Source organism: Phyllobates terribilis, unplaced genomic scaffold (genome assembly GCF_046119375.1).
Source record: "Phyllobates terribilis strain yellow unplaced genomic scaffold, ASM4611937v1 Scaffold_22__1_contigs__length_20350403, whole genome shotgun sequence".
Taxonomy (NCBI): Eukaryota; Metazoa; Chordata; class Amphibia; order Anura; family Dendrobatidae; genus Phyllobates; species Phyllobates terribilis.
The window spans coordinates 9129145-9148126 of record NW_027362782.1 but is presented as its reverse complement, the minus strand read 5'-3'; the positions used below and the strand labels follow the sequence as shown (position 1 = coordinate 9148126).

Here is an 18982-nt window from a genome sequence, read left to right as displayed (position 1 = left end):
CTCTGGGCATGCTGGAGGTAAGCCAAGTTCTTGTGGTCAGTGTAGATTATTACCGGGTGAAGAGCCCCCTCGAGTAGGTAACGCCACTCCTCCAATGCCAGCTTGATGGCCAATAACTCTCGGTCTTCTATGGAATAGTTGCGCTCAGAAGAGGAGAAGAGTTTGGAGAAGAAGCCACAAGTTACCATTCTCCCGGAAGACGATTTTTGGGTAAGTACCGCTCCGGCTCCAGAGGAGGAGGCGTCAACTTCCAGGAAGAACTGCTTGTTGCCGTCCGGGCGATGCAGCACCGGGGCAGAAGACAAGGCCTGTTTTAAGGAAAGAAAGGCCTCCTCTGCTTCGGGCGGCCACTCTCTGGGATTAGTGCCCTTACGGGTGAGCGCGGAAATTGGGGCAGTCCGGGAAGAGAAGTGCGGTATGAAGAGGCGGTAGTAGTTGGCGAAGCCCAGGAACCGCTGAATAGCCTTCAACCCCTCCGGTCGAGGCCATTTCTCGATGGCAGACAGTTTCTCTGGATCCATTCGGAGGCCGGTCTGAGAAATAATGTAGCCCAAAAACAGAAGAGAGGTCTGCTCAAAGAGGCACTTCTCATATTTAGCGAAGAGGTGATTCTGCCTGAGCAGGACCTGACGAACATCCCTCCGGTGAGTCTGGAGATCCGGAGAGAAGAACAAGATGTCGTCCAGGTACACCACTACGCAGGAGTAGAGAAGGTCCCGGAAGATGTCATTGACCAACTCTAGAAAGACGGCAGGAGCATTACAGAGACCGAAGGGCATTACCAGATATTCATAGTGGCCGTCCCGGGTGTTGAATGCAGTCTTCCATTCATCCCCCTGACGGATACGGACCAGGTTGTACGCCCCACGGAGGTCCAGTTTGGTGAAGATTCTAGCCCCCCTCAGACGATCAAATAACTCCGGAATGAGCGGAAGGGGGTACTTATTCTTCACCGTGATCTGGTTAAGGCCTCTATAGTCTATACAGGGACGGAGAGAGCCGTCCTTCTTTTTAACGAAAAAGAAGCCTGCTCCCGCCGGGGAGGTAGATTTCCGGATGAATCCCCGGGCCAGATTCTCCTCAATATATTCGGACATCGACCGGGTCTCAGCAGCGGACAATGGGTAAATACGCCCACGGGGAGGCGTAGTACCGGGTAACAGGTCGATAGGACAGTCGTATGGTCTATGAGGGGGTAATGTCTCGGCCTCCTTTTTATTAAAGACATCAGCAAATGACCAATAAGGAATCGGAAGTCCAGGTAGATTAGTTGGGGTAGGAGAAGGACGGACGGGATGAACGGGAACCAAACAAGTCTTATTGCAGTCCTGTCCCCAACGAAGGACTTCTCCGGTCTTCCAGTCAAGCACGGGTGCATGTCTCTGGAGCCAAGGTAGGCCTAGCAAGAGGGCGTGAGAGAGTCCAGGCAGAACATGAAAAGAGATGCTCTCAGAATGCAGCATTCCGACCTGCAGAGTAATGGATTCGGTGAGGAGTTGGATGGGACGTGGTAAGAGGCCCCCATCCACGGCAGCGACAGATAAGGGTACAGCCAGAGGTTTGGTGGGAATGCGGTGTTTTTCTACCAGGGACTGTGAAATAAGATTCCCGGCTGCTCCAGAGTTAAGTTGGGCTAGTTCGAATAAACGGTTCTCCCCGCAGATAATTGAGACTGACAGCAGCAGAGATGGAGAGGATTTATTCTTGTCTAGGTAGACCTCTCTGAGCGAACCTAGACACAGGCGTCTCCCGACCTCTCCGGGCAGGTACGGATCCGGTGCTCCTTGCTGCCACAGTAGAAGCAGCTCCCCTCGGCACGGCGTAAGTCCTGACGGGTTTTGACCATCTTGGTCTGGTCGACCTGCATAGGCTCAGGAGAGTGTACCTGGGGAGAAACGGAGGGAGTGACGGGTTTCTGGAAGGTAGGAGCTAGACGTGGAAACCTCCTCTCACGGGTGACCTCTTTGGCACGCTCCTGGAACCGTAGGTCAATCCGGGTGGCAAGAGTTATTAGGTCATCGAGAGTGGTAGGAATGTCCCGACCGGCGAGTTCATCTTTAATACGGCCGGACAGACCCTCCCAGAAGACAGACACCAGAGCGTCGTTATCCCAGGCCAGCTCCGAGGCAAGGGTACGGAACCGTATGGCATATTGGCCCACGGTGAGACTTCCCTGACGGAGGCGTAGCAGAAACGATGCGGATGAGGTCTTCCGTCCGGGTTCGTCGAAGACTTTCCGGAAAGCCGTGAGAAAGGCAGGCAAGTCGGACACCAGGGGGTCTCCTCTCTCCCATAGAGGATTTAGCCAAGCCAGTGCCTCCCCCGTGAGATGGGACATGATGAAGGCTACTTTAGCCCGGTCGGAGTTAAACTGGTGGGACAATAGTTCAAAGTGCAGGGTGCACTGGTTTATGAAGCCCCGAGCCAGAGCGGAGTCGCCTCCGAAGCGAGGAGGTGCAGAAAGCCGGGGTCCGGAGCAGGATACCATGGTATTGGTGGGCAGCGGAGCTGCCGGGTTGCGAGTCAAGACACTAGCGGTGCTTGCTGGTGGAGCAGTCAGAGTGTCCAGGCGAGAATTGACATTCCGCAGGTGACTCAGGATGGACTCCTGTTGAAACCTCTGACGGGACAGTTCATGACAAAGGTCCGAGAGCGAGGGAGCTTGGGTGCCACCGGGTTCCATGGCCCGAGCAAACTAACGGGTCTGGGAGGCGGAACCTCTGAGCAACTTATACAAGGGGGCGGTCCTTGTAAGGAAGCGGGTGGCGACCAGGGAAGACAGGCAGGTAGTCACAGCAGGTGACCGGGACAGTCTATGGGTAAACGGGCAGGAGGTCACGGCATGTGACCGGGGCAGTCTCGGTGAATGGGCAGGAGGTCACGGCAAGTGACCGGGACAGTCTCTGGGTAAAGGGTAGGTACGACCTGTGACGGAGGAGCCTCCAGGTAGGCTAACAGGCGGGTAGCAGATGAGGGCTCCCAGGTGAGCGGGCAAGAGTCTCTGGATAAGCAGGTGGTCACAGCACGTGACGGCGGAGCCTCCAGGTAGGCTAGCAGACGGGTAGCAGATGAGCGCTCCCCGGTGAGCGGGCAAGAGTCTCTGGACTGGCAGGTGGTCACAGCACGTGACGGCGGAACCTCCAGGTAGGCTAGCAGGTGGGCGCTCCCAGGTGAGCGGGCAAGCTGGTCCATAGACAGAGTGACAGGTGTCAGAAGGCAGACCGTCGGACCTCAGGCTAGCACGCAGGTAAGCAGGAAACTGGCAGGAAACGGGACCTGAGGGCTGAAGCAGAGTAGTGAACAGTGCAACAACATTGCTCGAGCACCTCCATTTTGGAGGAGGTGCCTATATATGGTGAAGTCCTCCAGCCATTGGCCGAGGACTCCTTAGGACGACGCGCGCGGCCCCTTTAAGAGGGGGGGAGCGCGCGCGCGCCCTAAGCACCGTGGCCGGGAAGGAGCGCGCGCTGCCAGCAGAGCGGGAGGAGGACGCCGGGCTCGGAGCGGAGAGGTGAGGGGGAACAGCGTCCCTGCCTAGCAGAGGGCAGGGACGCCGACGCTACACAAGTCATCATTTTTTTTTTTCTTTACTTTTGAAATAATCCCGACCCCTGCACGACTACCAACCCCAGAGTTTATTTTTTTTCACGCCATTCCTCGTGCGGTATAAGTGATTAGACAACTTTATTCTTTGGGTCGGTGTAATTACAGCGATACCAGATTCATATCAGGGGTTTATGTTTGGCAGCTGTCGCGCACTAAAAGACTCTTTTTTCCTTGCTAAGACTAGTTACTGCAATTATTTTTCCATATTTCGGTCGACCGAGTCATGTGAGGGCTTGTTTTTTGTAGGACAAGTTGACGTTTTATTTGTACCATTTTCGGGCATGTGACATTTTTTTTATCGCTTTCTATTCCGATTTTTGGGAGGCAGAATAAACAAAAACCAACAATTCAGGAAATGTTTTATTGTTTTTTTTTTTTATGCCGTTCTGCGTGTGGTAAAATTGATAACTTCGCTTTATTCTTCGGGTCAGTACGTTTACAGCGATACTATATTTATATAGTTTTTTTATGTTTTGGCCCTTTTACACAAAAAATATTTTTTTGTATTGCTTTACTCAGAGCTATAACTTATTTTTCAGCTGATGGAGCTGTATGGTGGCTTGTTTTTTGCGGGACAAGATGACATTTTCAGCGGTACCATGTTAATTTACATTCGTCTTTTTGATCGTGTTTTGTTCCATTCTTTGTTTGGCAATATGATAAAGCATTGCTTTTTGATTCGTTTTTTTATTTTTTTTTTACCGTGTTCACTAAAGGGGTTAACTAGTGGGACAGATTTATAGATCATTTTGTTCCGGATGCGGCGATACCAAAATGTGTACTTTTATTTTTTTTTCATAATGCTATTTATTGGTACACTATATTTTTTATTTTTTTTGATTTTCACTATTTTATTTTTTTTTTTATATTTTAACATTTTTTTCCTCACTTTGACACTTTTTACTTTTATACTTTGTTCCACTATGGAACTCATTTTTTTGCTGGCTTATTGCTCGCACATTTTGGGACAGAGTCCAGCTTTGACCACTCACACCATTATTATGCCTTTATGTTGTGTATTTATTGTTTCTGGACCATGTTAGGTTTATATATATTTGCTTCAACTGTTGCTATTCTTTTCTTCTGTTTTAATTACAATATTTCAGAGTGACTTGCCGGCACGTGTCCACAAGATGCCTGCTCTACAATGACGCATAGACGGCAGGAAGAAGTGTGCTTTGCGTAAAAGGTGAAGTGCGCAGGCGCGGCATGTGGCCGCGGCGACTGCATGTCACAGGGCACTGTGACATGCAGGAGAGGGGGGAAATATTGTATTTAGAAACAGGCAGGATTTCTTGCAGCCCCGGGACAGGAACACTTCACAAACCAGAATGAATAAAAAGACATTTCACACCAACAAGACCTCTACTATGGGCCATACAGGTAAGTATAGATTTACATTTCTATCACCTGTATGCCCATAGTAGAGGTCTGATAAGTGCCAGGGGGTGACAGATTCCCTTCTGAATGCCATTTACAGAAGTAGTCAGCAGTAAGGTCACTATAAAAAACAAACACTAACAGATTAAAATAAATCACTAGTAATACCTTGATTTAAGAGTTTAATTTGTTTTGTGATCGAGCTCAGAACTCAATTTGCTCTAAAATCAAATCAAATTTCCCTATTAAAATGAATTGAAATGAAATTAATCTGTTCCAGCCCCCCAAACACCACAACATTTTTTGTTAGGTGTTTTTAAATAAGAAAAATTAATTTTATTAATACAGTAATGTACAGTATGGAAAACTATTAAACGTGTAATAAACCATTGTACTATACTTTATTAACTTCACTTAATCATCTTCACATATAAATATAGCAAATATTGAATCCTAAAGCCAACACTCCAAAGAATAATAGTGCAGTATACTATACCTTGCTACACATGAAATAACAGTACTGCCATAGAAAAAATAGAAGCAAAAAAAAAATAATAAAATTAGACTTACCAGTAATTTGGTTTCTAATAAGCCACCACGACAGCACACAGGAGGATGTCACCCCACCGTAATAGTGACAGGAAACACAAAGATTAAATAGTCCCTCCCACTGCCTCCTTCCAGTGTTCTTATAAAGGACAAGTGTATGAATGCTTCAAATCATATTTTATCATCACTGATAGGATAATGCAAGAAATAAAGCAAAGGGAGGAAATTACCCGTGCTGTCGCCGTGGGCTATTATAAACCAAATTACCGGTAAGTCTAATTCTATTTTCTATAATAACCCCCCCACAACAACACATTGGAAGAATACGCAAGAATAATTTTAGGGAGGGACAATAGCCTGGAGGACTTTACTCCCAAAGGCGAAATCTTTAACAGACATTAGGTCTAGTCTGTAATGTTTGGAGAACGTATGGACCAAGGACCAGGAAAGCAGCTCTGCAAATCTGCTCAATGGAAGCACTGACTTTCTCAGCCCAGGAGACCGATACTGCTCTAGTGGAGTGAGCGTCTCCGGAGGTGGAAGGCTCTGGATCTGGTATGCTTCAGCAATTGCTCTCTTTATCCAGTTGATGATCGTAGATTTGGAAGTTGTCTTCCCTTTATTATGGCCTTGAAGCAGGAAAAATAGATTTTGGTCTTTTCGCCACTCCTGGATTTTCCAGGAGATAATGCAGGACCACTCTTCAAACGTCCAGAGTGTGGAATGCTTCTTTCTCATTTGTCGGATTCTGATAGGAGGGAAAAAATCTCTTGATATCTGTGGAATTAAGAGACCACTTTAGGTAGAAACGAAGGGTCTAGATGAGGAATGAGTCGGTCCTCTAGTATTCTCAAGTAAGGTTCGTTATCTGAGAGAGCCTGTAGTTCGCCCACCCTTCTGGCCATGTTTATATCTACAAGGAAGGCGGTCTTCCAGGAAAGTCTGTCCGGTCTTCTAGATAAGGGCTAAAAAGGTTGAAGTGTCAGTCCTTTAAGGACAATGCTAAAGGTCCCAAAAGGGAACCAGGTTTGCCACTCTAGGGTGAATGCGAGAAGATGAAGTTATAAATCTCTTCACCCAGTGATGCTCGGCCAGGCTCTGGTCAAAATAAGAATTCAATGCTGCTACTTGGATCTTAAGGGTACTGGGTTTGAGACCTTTTTCTAGGCCTTTCTGCAGAAAATCCAAGATCTGGGCAATGTTCGGTTGATGTTCAGGCACACTCCATGATATAAAGGTTTTCCATATCTTATAATATATGGCGTTCGTTACCAGTTTCCTACTTTTTTGAAGAGTTCTAATGACCATCTCAAAATTGAGAATTCAGCAGCCAAGCAGCCAGGTGTAGCCTCTCAAGGTCTGGGTGGTGAATCGGCCCCTGGTGAAGATCTCTGATGGGAGACAGGACTAGGGGACCGTCTATACTTGCGCTGGTTAGAGTGCTGAACCAGCTTTTTTTCAGCCAGAAAGGTGCTACTAGGATCACTTTGGTCCTTTCAGATCTCATGTTCTGCAGGGTTCTTGGTAAAATTGGAACCAGAGGTAAGGCGCATGGCAGATTGGATTTCCATTGGTGGGGGAATGGGTCAACACCTAGGCAGGCATAGTCTGGATTTAGGTTATATAAAAAAAAAAAAAAAAAAAAAAAAAAAATGTAAAAAAAAAAAAAAACCAACACAAACACACACCACCACAGCCACTTTCGCGTTCTGATATCCCGCAAAAAGATCTACCTCTGGATGACCCAATTTTTTGGTTAGCATTTGGAAGTCTTTGGGATTTAGACTATTCTCCTGGGTGAATCTCTGTCCTGCTGAGGAAATTGGCCTGGACATTGCCTTCCACATAAAAGGTTTCTTTCAGATAGGGAGAAAAGGTGTACTTCGGCCCAGGAGAATATTCTTGTTGAGATTGAGTAAGTCCTCATGTCTCATGCTTCCCTGGTGACGGAGGTGGGCTACTGTAGTCATGTTGTCTGAGTAGATCTTTACATGGAAATCGTGGATCAGAGATATCGCCAGATATTACAGTTTTAGGGGCTCCCTAAAAACACCTGTTTAGGGCGGCCCATCACGTTCCCTAATCAAAGTCCTTATATATTCTTATAGCCCATCCCTTATTTCTCCAAACATAAGTCTCCACCGAACCCAAAAGCACTACAGATACTGGTTGGTGATTAGCTCATGCAGCCTTTATCTATCCCTCATCCCCTCAAGATGCTCTTACAAGCAGGGCCGTCATTTGCTTTAACTTTAGCTATGTTACTTATGACTGTTGAATATGAACCTCTGAATTGTAAAGCGCTGCGGAATATGTTGGCGCTATATAAAGATTATTATTGCCGATCTGAGCACTTCCTCTACAGCTTTCAGTTCTCTGAAGTTGAAGGATTGTTGACTAACCTTTCTTGTCCCTAGAAAAATTCTTCTTAGGAGACCATGGCTGCCAATCCCCTACTGCTGGCATCTACTTTTATGGAGCCCACAGGGTGCTGGATCCAGGGGACTCCTCTGTTCAGGTTCCTTGGCTGAGCCACCAGGATAGAGAGGCTTTTAGTCGCGGTGGTATAGGCATTTTCTTGTTTAGGGATTCCAGAGATCCATCCCAATTTGCCAGAATGTGAGAATGTAATGTTCCGGTATGTGCCTGGGCCCAAACCACTATCTGGATGTAGGATGTCATGTAGACGAGGAATGACATGGCACACCTTACTGACACCAATTTTCTGCTTCGCAGTATGTTTACCCTTGATTTTAACAGGATCTGTTTCTGTTTGGATAAGAAAGATGTCTGGTTGTGGGAATCCAACAGAACCCCCAGGAACGTCTGTTGTGGAGGGAACCATATCCGATTCTTTGTGGTTCACTAACCAACCAAGTGATGTCAGGATCTGGGTTGTTAACTGCAGATGTTTCTGGAGTAACAGTATTGAGGGGGGCACAAGCAGGAAGTCGAGGTATGGAATTATGCAAACATCCTGACCTCTGATGTACGCCATTACCTCTGTCATGATTTTCGTGGAGATCTGTAGTGCCGATGATCTTCCAAAACAGGAGAACATTTAACTGGTAGCGTACTGTTCGTTCTCCTTGGGCAACTGCGAACCTCAGGAACTTCCAATAGGTTGGGTGAAAAGGGACGTGATGATATGCGTCCTGAAGAGTGATTGTAGCCATGAAGTTGTGGCCTATCAGAGGAACTGCTGACCTGACTGATGTCATCTTGAATCTCCTGTACACTATATGCAGATTCAAGGGTTTCAAGTTGATTATGATCTGATGAGATCCGCTTGGTTTTCTTACCAGAAAGAGCCTGGAATAGTGTCCCCTGTTTCTTTCCCTTTCTGGAGCTAGGGAGATTACCCCTGAGGATAATAGGCTTTCCAGACCGGCTATTAATGTGGATTGCATTTCCGGAGAGGAGAGTTACGTTATTCTTACTCTCTGTGGAGGATAGGAAGAAAATTCTATTTTTACTCCCGCTTTGAGCAATTTTAGAGTCTGTGCATATTTCGCTCCATTGGGGAAGGAAACTCGAGATGCGACCCCCTACTGTCTTGGCTTGTTGTGAGAGGTCTTGGGAGAGAAAAAGATTTCTGCCCCGTCCACCTTTAGAGTAGCTCCACCAGCCCAACTTCCCTTTTTCCTCTGTACTTTGGAGTCTGCTCCTGGGAAGGTTAAAAGGGTCTTTCCCTAGAACTTCTAGGTTTATGTAGGGCTTTCTTTTTATTTGAGGTCTTCTCCAGTAGGTGGTTAAGGGCAAGCCCGAACATGTACTTCTCTTTAAAGGGAATAGAGTACAACTTCATTTTTAAAGTCACGTCCCCACTCCAAGATTTCAAATCAGAGTGAATGTCTCACAGAGTTCGATAGGCCAGATGACCTTGCGGCTACCTTTATTGATTCCGCAGATGTGTCTGCTAGAAATCCGGATGCTTTTTGGAGCAGAGGTAAAGATGTCAGAATGTCTTCTCTGGGAGTACCCGTAGACAGATGTTCTTCCAGCAGACTTAGCCAACGGAACATCAATCGTGCAAAACACTTGGAGGCGGCATTTGTGTTCAGCAGTGCGGCTGAAGTTTCCCAGGACTTCCTTAAGAGTCCTTCCATTTTGCGTTCCAAGGGATCTTTCAGCAGTGGGGAATCCTCAAATGGCAAGATCATTTTTTTGGCCACCCATACAATTTGGATGTCTATTTTTGGTACTTCTGACCAGCATTCTGCAGTTTCATCGTCCACCGGGAACAGGTTTCTAAGCTCGGCGGGAGAGTTCAGCCTCTACATAAGGGTTTCTTATGGGAAGAAGCCAGTTTCTTTGCACAGAATGAACATTTGTGTAAGGTTTTAGTTCTGCTTCCAGGTGCAGGTTCCTTGTCCCCCCTGAGAGAGAGGGGAGAAGGAATAAAAGGCTATAATACAGGTGCATCTCACTAAATTAGAATCAGGGCTGTGGAGTCGGTAATCCAAACCTCAGACTCCTCAATTTCCATGACACTGACTCCACCTCCCTCATACATGGTTCATGTTTAAGTGATAAATTTACTGCAGCACAGATTCATCTCAGCTAAAAGTCTAGACCATGAGATCAGGAATAGGACAGACATTTCATAATGCCCACATTTTTATGAAAAAATATTCCCCACAAACTGCATTGAACTACTGTACCCAATTTATTACATATTTTAGGAGTCTGAGTTGGTCCATTTTATACCAACTCCACCAAAATGGGCTCTGACTCAACAGCCCTGATTAGAATATCATCAAAAAGTTAAATTTCAGTTCTTCAATACAAAAAGTGAAACTCCTATATTATATAGAGTCATTACAGAGTGATCTATTTCAAGTGTTTATTTCTGTTAATGTTGATGATTGTGGCTTACAGCCAATGAAAACACAGAAGTCATTATCTCAGTATATTTGAATAATTAACAAATAAAATACCTGCAAAGGCTTCCTAAGCATTTAAAAAGGTCCCTTAGTCTGTTTCAGTAGGCTCCACAATCATGGGGAAGACTGCTGACTTGACAGATGTCTAGAAGGCAGTCATTGACAGACTGCACAAGGTCCCAGAGTTCCAATTTTCATTTGGAAATCAAGGTCCCCGGGTCTAGAGGAAGAGTGGAGAGGCACACAATCCAAGCTGCTTGAGGTCTAATGTGTAGTTTCCACAATCAGTGATGGTTTGGGGAGCTATGTCATCTGCCGGTGTAGGTCCACTGTGCTTTATCAAGACAAAAGTCAGCGCTGCCGTCTACCAGGAAGTTTTAGAACACTGGTAGACGGCTTTTTGGAGATGGAAATTTCATTCTCCAGCAGGACTTGGCACCTGTCCACACTGCCAAAAGTACCAATACCTGGTTTAAAAACATCACCGTGCTTGATTGGCCTGCAAACTCGCCTGACCTTAACCCTATAGAGAATCTATGGGGTATTGTCAAGAGGAAAATGAGAGACATGCATGGAACGCGTGGGCACCCTTCAAACCCCCCCCCCCCTCCGATCCCGGATGCGTGGGCACCCCTCAGCCCGGTATGCATGGGCACCCCTCACCCCCCCCCCCCCAATCCCGGTATGCGTGGGCACCCCTCACCCCCCCCCCCCCAATCCCGGTATGCGTGGCCCCCTCACATCCCTATCTTGGCATGTATCGCACCCCTCATCCCTTTCACGCTGCACACATGGATGGAGTTGCGTCTACATTTCTTGGGAGTGGCTTCCACTAGAAAATCTCGTCAATTTGACTTGCCTTGAAAAACATGGCATGTGAACATACCCTAAGGATCTCAAAGGCTCCATATCACACAATACACTTCCAAATTGGCCAAGGGAAATGGTATCAATAGGATTTGAACCCATAAAAAAATATATATGCACAAGATGAAAAATGGCAACCACGACTTCAGACTAAATCCACAGAAACGTCTCACTGGATAATATAGGAAGCATTATTTAACTCCATCGTGAAAAGTTGATAATCATTCTGTATAGTGGGGCACGTTTTGCCCCTGAATGCATACCACAATAATCCTATTGTTAGCCCCGGGTGTCAACATTTATTGTAAAAATCCTACAGCACCAGAAAGCCGAGCTTCATTTTAAGAACAGCTCTTACCTGAAAAGGTTCCACACAAGAGCAAGACTATCCTTGGCTCCAGTCAGGAAATGACTACTGTCATCTGTGAAGGTGAGGCAGGTGACATCCTGGTAGTGACTATTGAGAATGGTAAGTAGATGTCCTGTGCAAACCTGAGAAGAGAGATAGGAAAACAGAGACAGATAAGAAAAATATAAATATTTCCCAAATAGATCATAAAGATGGAGATGGGAGAACTGCTATAACAAAGCACATTTACATCAGCTGTCAATCTTCTATTCAGGAAACTAAAGAAATAAAATCAGTATAGACATATGTAATATGTATGACAGTCTATTATTTCCTCTCATGTCTTAACAGTGATGGTTTTCAATAGACTGTGGACCCGATTCATCATTTGCGAATTATTAAAGTCACTATTCTTTTTGTCTTTTAGTATTCGCTCATTTTTTGCACCAAAATCTTTCAAATGGTACATGCAATTTATGAATTTGGCGCAAAAATCAAAAATGCTGTATTGCAATTCTTTTAAAAAGTCGCAAAAATGCACCTTTTGCAAAACTCAAACCTGACTCCAGAGTGAGAAGCACCAAAAAAATGAGACATTTGGTAAAGGTCACAGTTCATGAATCTGTCTAAAACATGTGGATAAGCAAAGTTTTAGAGAAGAAAAAAAAATAAATAAAGGCTCAGGCTGCGTGCCCACGATCATTAATACTAGCGTTCTGGGCGCAGCATATTTTCACTGCGTTACACAGTGCATAAGATTAATAGAAATCTCATGCCCACTGTGTTTTTTACACTTTGTAAATATCACCTGCGTTGCGGGTTTCCAAGCCGCAGCATGTCAATTTCTCTTGTGAGAATGCTCAGTGTTCTGTGTGGAAAATACAATTTTGAAAAAATAAAAAAGCACACGAGTTGCAAATGCATTTACGCTGGTGTTTTTAGCCTGGTTTTTAAAATAAAAAAAAATAAAAAAAGATGGGTGTGGCCCCCCCTATTTTTGATAACCAGCGAAGGAAAAGCAGACAGCTGGGGCCCAATATTATCAGGCTGGGAAGGTCCATGGTTATTGAGCCCTTCCCAGGCTAAAAATACTAGCCTGCAGTCACTCCAGAATTGGAGCATCAAATGAGATGCGCCAATTCTGGCGCTTTGCCCAGCTCTTCCCGATTGCCCTGCTGCGGTGGCAAACAGGGTAATGGTAGTTGGGTTAATGACAGCAGTGATTTGTTAAAAACCACAGCTGGCGTCAAGCCTTGGGATAAGTAATGGAGAGGCGTCTAGACACCTCCATTACTAACCAAGTCATAAAAAATAAAAATCACACAGAAAAAAAATTGAGACTCCCACACACTACCACTTGCTCACCAATTTATTAAAAAAAAAAAAAACCCCACACACCACATAGGTTCGCAGTAATTCACCGAATCGGATGTAGTCCAGAAATGAATACCTGAAAAACATAAAAAGACAGAAAAACAAGAGAGTCCCTCGTTCACCAAATTCATTTGTAAAAATGTTCATAAGAAGCTCCGACGTAGTCTACGTTCCAAGAATGTTGCTCCGGTGACTAAACAGCAGTAAAAGTGATCGCCATTTACAGTGTCTGCGGGAACTGACTACAACTCTGATCAGAGCTGCCATGTCTTGCTACTCTTAGCGAGACCCGGCGATGATGAGCATTGACGTCACTACCCAGCGCTTATGAATTGCAGGAACTTTATTCACAGATGCTGGAGCCACAGGAGAGGAATATGGACATCGGAGCTTTGTGGGAACAGGTTTACAAATAAATTGGTGAATGAGGCCTGTCTCGTGTTTAATTCTGTCTTTTTGTTTTTCAGGTAACCTTTCCTGGACTACATCAGATTTGACGGATTACGGCAGACCTGCATGGGATTTTCCTTTTTTCAGTAAATTGGTGAATGAGGGACAATGTGGGGGAGGAGTCTTTCTTGAAATAATAAAAATACTGTGTGTTTTGTTTTTGTTTTTTATTACCGGGTTAGTATTAGGCGTGTGATATACACCTTTCCATTACTAACCCCAGGGGTTGATGGTAGCTGTGATTTTTGACAAATCACAGCTGTAATCAGCTCCAAATACCATTACCCCGATTGCTACCACACCTGGACAATTGGGAAGAACTGGGCAAAGAGCCAGAATTGGTGAATTTAATGGATGTGCCAATTCTGGTGCAACTACAGGCTTGTATTTTAGACTGGGAAGGGTCCAATAACAATGGACCTTCCCAAACTGATAATAAGTCCACAGCTGTATGCTTTACCTTGGCTGGTTAACAAAAAACGGTGGGACACTACGTTGTTTTTTTAACGTTTATTTGGTTAACACATGGACAGTCCACTACATGCACAGCACTAATATCTATCTCATGAATATCTATCTATATCTTGGCACACCTAATCTAACATATCAAAGAGACAAAAACGCATACAAAAACGCAAGTGAGCTGACGTGCGTGATTCATGGGGAAATTCAGCTGCATGAAAGCCTGAACAAACACTGATCATGGGAATGTTCCTTTAAAGAAAGACAACTTTAAAGTGGCCCCAAACAAATAAAGAATAAGGTAGAAATACTAAAGTCATTAAAAAGGTAACAAATTACTCCAGGAAAGTGGAGAAATTGGGCCTATATAACTGTGATTAATCTTGGGTACCCTGGCAAACAGGTAGAAGAAAAAGTGTGGCAGAAATGAAAAGTACTGAAAGAGCAGCTAAAACGTACAATTGAGAAAACAAAAATCACAAACATTCCACAAAGAAAATGAATTTTTCAGTTTACTCTCAGTGTGTGTGTTTATTTAGTTCTTTACTTTGGTTTAGTAATGAGAGGGTCTGATTGACACCTTGTCATCAATAAACAAAAAAGGGCTAGGTGTCAGCTAATCCCATACATGTTAATCTCATTAATGGGAATGTCTGGGGCAGCTGGCTTTTCCCTGGCTATTAATAAAAGCTCACAGCGTGTTTGTTTAGCCGCTACGTCCCCACGATCAGCAACCAGCAGCGCTTTGGACGCAGCGTATTTTAGCTGCGTCCAAAACGCTGGGTTCTAATGCCACACTTTTGTTGTCAATACATGTGGACCCACTGCATATAATGACATTTCAATCCGTCAAAATCTGCAGCAGAGACTAGCGCCTCCTTGACTTGCTGCACGTGAATTTGGGTATGAGGCCACGCTCACGAGCTGCTGCAGGTTTGAAGCTGCCTGTTTATGCAGAGTCAAACCCGCAGCGTCCAGATGTTACAGCATAGTGGATGGGATTTCTAAAAATTCCATGTCTACTATGCATGCATCTGAGGCTGCAGATCACATGTGGACACAGACATTCGGCGCGTCTTTCAGGACCGCAGCATGTCAAATTCTCTTGCGGAGTCACTAGTCTCCACAAAATAAATTTGACCACTAGAATGTATTGAATGCAGTAAATCCGCATGGTTCAGTGAAGACATGTGGATTTACCTGTGCTCAATAGAACACAGCAAAAATATGCTCCACCCTAATGCTTCCTTTAACGCCCCGTCACACTAAGCGAGATCGCTGCTGAGTCACAAGTTTTGTGACGCAGCAGCGGCCTCATTAGCGATCTCGCTACGTTTGACACTTAGCAGCGACCAGGCCCCTGCTGTGAGATCGCTGGTCGTGTCGGAATGGTCTGGACATTTCTTTGATCGCTGAGGCCCCGCTGGGTAGCATGCATCGGTGTGTTTGACACCTTACCAACAACCTTGTTGACGACTCAGACACAGAAACACATAGGAATGCATTGTTATACAGATCGTTACGGGTTGCTGCATCATTGCTGCGTCGTTAGGAAGATCTGACTGTTTGACATCTCACCAGCGACCACATAGCGACGCAGCAACGATCCCTGACAGGTCGTATCGTTATCGGGATCGCTGTAGCGTCGCTTAGTGAGACGGGGCCTTAAGCGCTGCTCTGTCCAGATCGTGGGCAAATAGCCTAATAAAAAAAATGGCGTGGGCTCCGGCGTCGTTTTCATAACCAGCAGAGGGAAAGCCGACCGCTGGGAGCTGATATTAGTAGCCGAGGAAGGGGCCATTAGCCAAAAATGTTACCCGGCTATTAATAACAGCCCACAACTGTTTGCTAAGCCTTTACTGGCTAGATTACAAGTGAACCCCAGAAAAAAATTGACATAGGGTCCCCCTATAATATCTAAACAGACAGCTGTGAGCTGATAATTGCCAGGGAAAGGGGCATGAATCCTAGCCCCATACGAGGCTAATAATATCAGCTCTCAGAGGCCCCAGAACTGGTGCATCCATAAGATGCACCAAATCTGGCGCTTAGCCTCCACTCTTCCCACTGCCATGTAGCGGTGGTGAGTGGGGTAATAGGGTGGGGTTCATGTCAGCCTTGTATTGTTGGCTGACATGAAGCCAAGGTTAGTAATAGAGAGGTGTCTATAAGACGCCCCCATTACTAACCCTGTAGTAAGGTTTTAGACGTTTTTTCAAAAAAGACACGGCCAGAATAAAGTCTTTAATTTAAATAAAAGTACACAAGTTTTTAATCTTTTATTTAAAAATAAAAAATAACACCATATACTCACCTAACGCCCAGTCCCCTGTAAGAAACCAAAAATAAGCTATATTCCTCACCTGTCCACTATCCTGAAGTAATCCCAGTGTCCCAAGGCGATTTGTGTCACTTTTACAGCATCCACATCAGCCATCACTGATGTGACTGCTGTAGAAGATGCCACTGTATACACCGACAGGAGTGTAGTCACTCCTGTCAGTGTACTTTGCTGTGCTGCTGCTGGGGCCAAGTTCACCAGCTGAAGATCAACTGATAAGCCCCGATGCCCTCATTTACTGCATCGATGTTTCATTGGAAAATCCCCAGGTAGCACCGATGCTGTAAGTCGTACGTCCCGGAGCTCGTCAGCTAATTTTCAGCTGGTGAACTCAGTCCCGGCATTACAACGATGTACACTGCTGCGAAAACCGCATCAAAAAGGCAGTGTGTACATAGACTAAGACATCAATAGTACAAAATGAAAAAAAAATAAAAAAATTTTACACGGGCCATAAAAATATTATGTATAAAAGTAGCAATTTTCTAAAAAAAAAATGCGGAGTAAAGTCAAAAGGGGTTTTCCCATCTCCAAGATCCTATCCCAATATGCAGTAGGTGTAATAATAATAATAATAATAATATCAGCAAATATCTCCAATTACAAATGTAGCAAAGCTGTTCTGATTCGCTATGTCTCTTTGCTCATGTGCAGGGCATTGCAGGACCATTGGCACACATGGTTACGACCACTGATATAATGACAGTCAGCTAGTTGTTAGTGGTCGTAACCATGGATGCCTAAGGTCCTGCAATGCCCTGCACATGAGGAAAGAGACATAGCGAATAAGAAGAGCTATACTAAATTTCTAATTGGAGGGATTTGCTAATATTATTACACCTAATACATATTGGAAGAGGATCTTGGAAATAGGAATACCCCTTTAAGCCAATTTTTAAATCCACAACAATCTCACGGCTATAGAGGTAAAGTTATACTGACCATACTAAAGATTTTACATAAGCAATCCAAGTAATTCTCGTGGATACAAGCGGTGGCAGAGGCATTTATGTAATGACTTAAGTCAACCATTTACTAAATAAACCCCTTGGCAATGTCCAGTGTGCACTGCAGGTGTGCAGTGGCTTCAGGAGCTCAGTCCATGCAGTGTGGGTGCCAGTTGTGTTATACAGCCAGCACTGGAGTTTAACTGATTTAATCAGAGCTAGCTCAGATTGTGACAATGTAACCCTTTAGACCTCACTGTAAATTGTGAAAGCAGCATGAAATGGGGGCTGCTTCTGATGCTCATTGACCACTCTGCAAAGCAATGGACATCATGGCAGAAAGGTAATTTTAGAATAGTTGGCAATTACAGTATTGCAGCGTATTTTCCAAGAGATCAGGTAATCGCAGATACAGTTTTCCTAGGGGACACTGACAAATTCTGGTTTTCACAAAGTTACTTCATTCAGTTTTTATATTGGCAATTTGCATTAATTATAGATTATTATAAAGAGCGATGAGAAATTTTAAAAAATTGCAGTCATTCCAGCGGGGCGGGTGCAGCCCCCACAACCCCAATGCCCCCACACACGGAGCCCCAGCACCTTACCTCCCACAGGTAAACACTTTCCGCAATGCCGGCTGCTAGGTACAGACCATTAGGGGATGCAGACAAGCAAGTCACTGGCGCCGAGCACACGATCTTCTGCTGCAGCTGATCCTGGAGGACAACGACAACCACGGGTTAATGTCAGAAAGCAGGCGCCAGGACGCCATCATGGATCTCGGCTCTCCCACCTTTCTTTGTAGCTCCCATACATTGATGTAGTTCTTCCCCAGCTGTCCTCCGAGGAGATACTGCCCGCCGAGCATCACCAGGCCTCGGGTGGAGGTGTTTCCTCCACGATAGGTGAGTAGAACCGCTCCCGTCTGTGGATCCCATGCCGAGCAATTAGCAACTTGTCCCGCAGCATCCGTACTCAAAACCAGCTCTAAGGGCGCCGCCATGTTTGCCGCCCGGGCAAACAGTCACGTGCTCGCCACACAAGCGCGCGGCGCTGTGAGTGTCATATGACTGCGCTGCTGCCGTTCATTTGCCTGCTCATTCCGCATACTGAGGTGGATCGTCACCGGGGGAGGGGCGTCATGAATGTGCTGAGGAGGCTCGTCATCGGGGGAGGGGCGTCGTGAATGTACTGAGGTGGATCGTCACCGGGGGAGGGGCGTCATGAATGTGCTGAGGAGGCTCGTCATCGGGGGAGGGGCGTCATGAATGTGCTGAGGAGGCTCGTCATCGGGGGAGGGGCGTCGTGAATGTACTGAGGTGGATCGTCATCGGGGGAGGGGCGTCGTGAATGTACTGAGGTGGATCGTCATCGGGGGAGGGGCGTCATGAATGTGCTGAGGAGGCTCGTAATCGGGGGAGGGGCGTCGTGAATGTACTGAGGTGGATCGTCATCGGGGGAGGGGCGTCGTGAATGTACTGAGGAGGCTCGTCATCGGGGGAGGGGCGTCGTGAATGTACTGAGGTGGATCGTCATCGGGGGAGGGGCGTCGTGAATGTACTGAGGAGGCTCGTCATCGGGGGAGGGGCGTCGTGAATGTACTGAGGTGGATCGTCATCGGGGGAGGGGCGTCGTGAATATACTGAGGTGGATCGTCACCGGGGGAGGGGCGTCGTGAATGTACTGAGGTGGATCGTCACCGGGGGAGGGGCGTCATGAATGTGCTGAGGAGGCTCGTCATCGGGGGAGGGGCGTCATGAATGTGCTG

General features: G+C 45.9%; 1 protein-coding gene across 1 annotated transcript in view; it reads right to left on the bottom strand.

The window, feature by feature from the left end:
* Positions 1 to 18356, bottom strand: part of LOC141176271 (WD repeat-containing protein 18-like) — a 64398-nt gene extending 46042 nt beyond the window's left edge. Inside the window, exons 1-3 of the mRNA XM_073660230.1 lie at positions 18008 to 18356; positions 17820 to 17930; positions 11647 to 11780 (exon numbers count right to left, since the gene is read on the bottom strand). Of these exons, the coding sequence (XP_073516331.1) occupies positions 11647 to 11780; positions 17820 to 17930; positions 18008 to 18217 (455 nt within the window). The 5' untranslated portion in view covers positions 18218 to 18356. The remainder of the gene's footprint in view (positions 1 to 11646; positions 11781 to 17819; positions 17931 to 18007) is intronic.
* Positions 18357 to 18982: the final 626 nt, after the last annotated feature.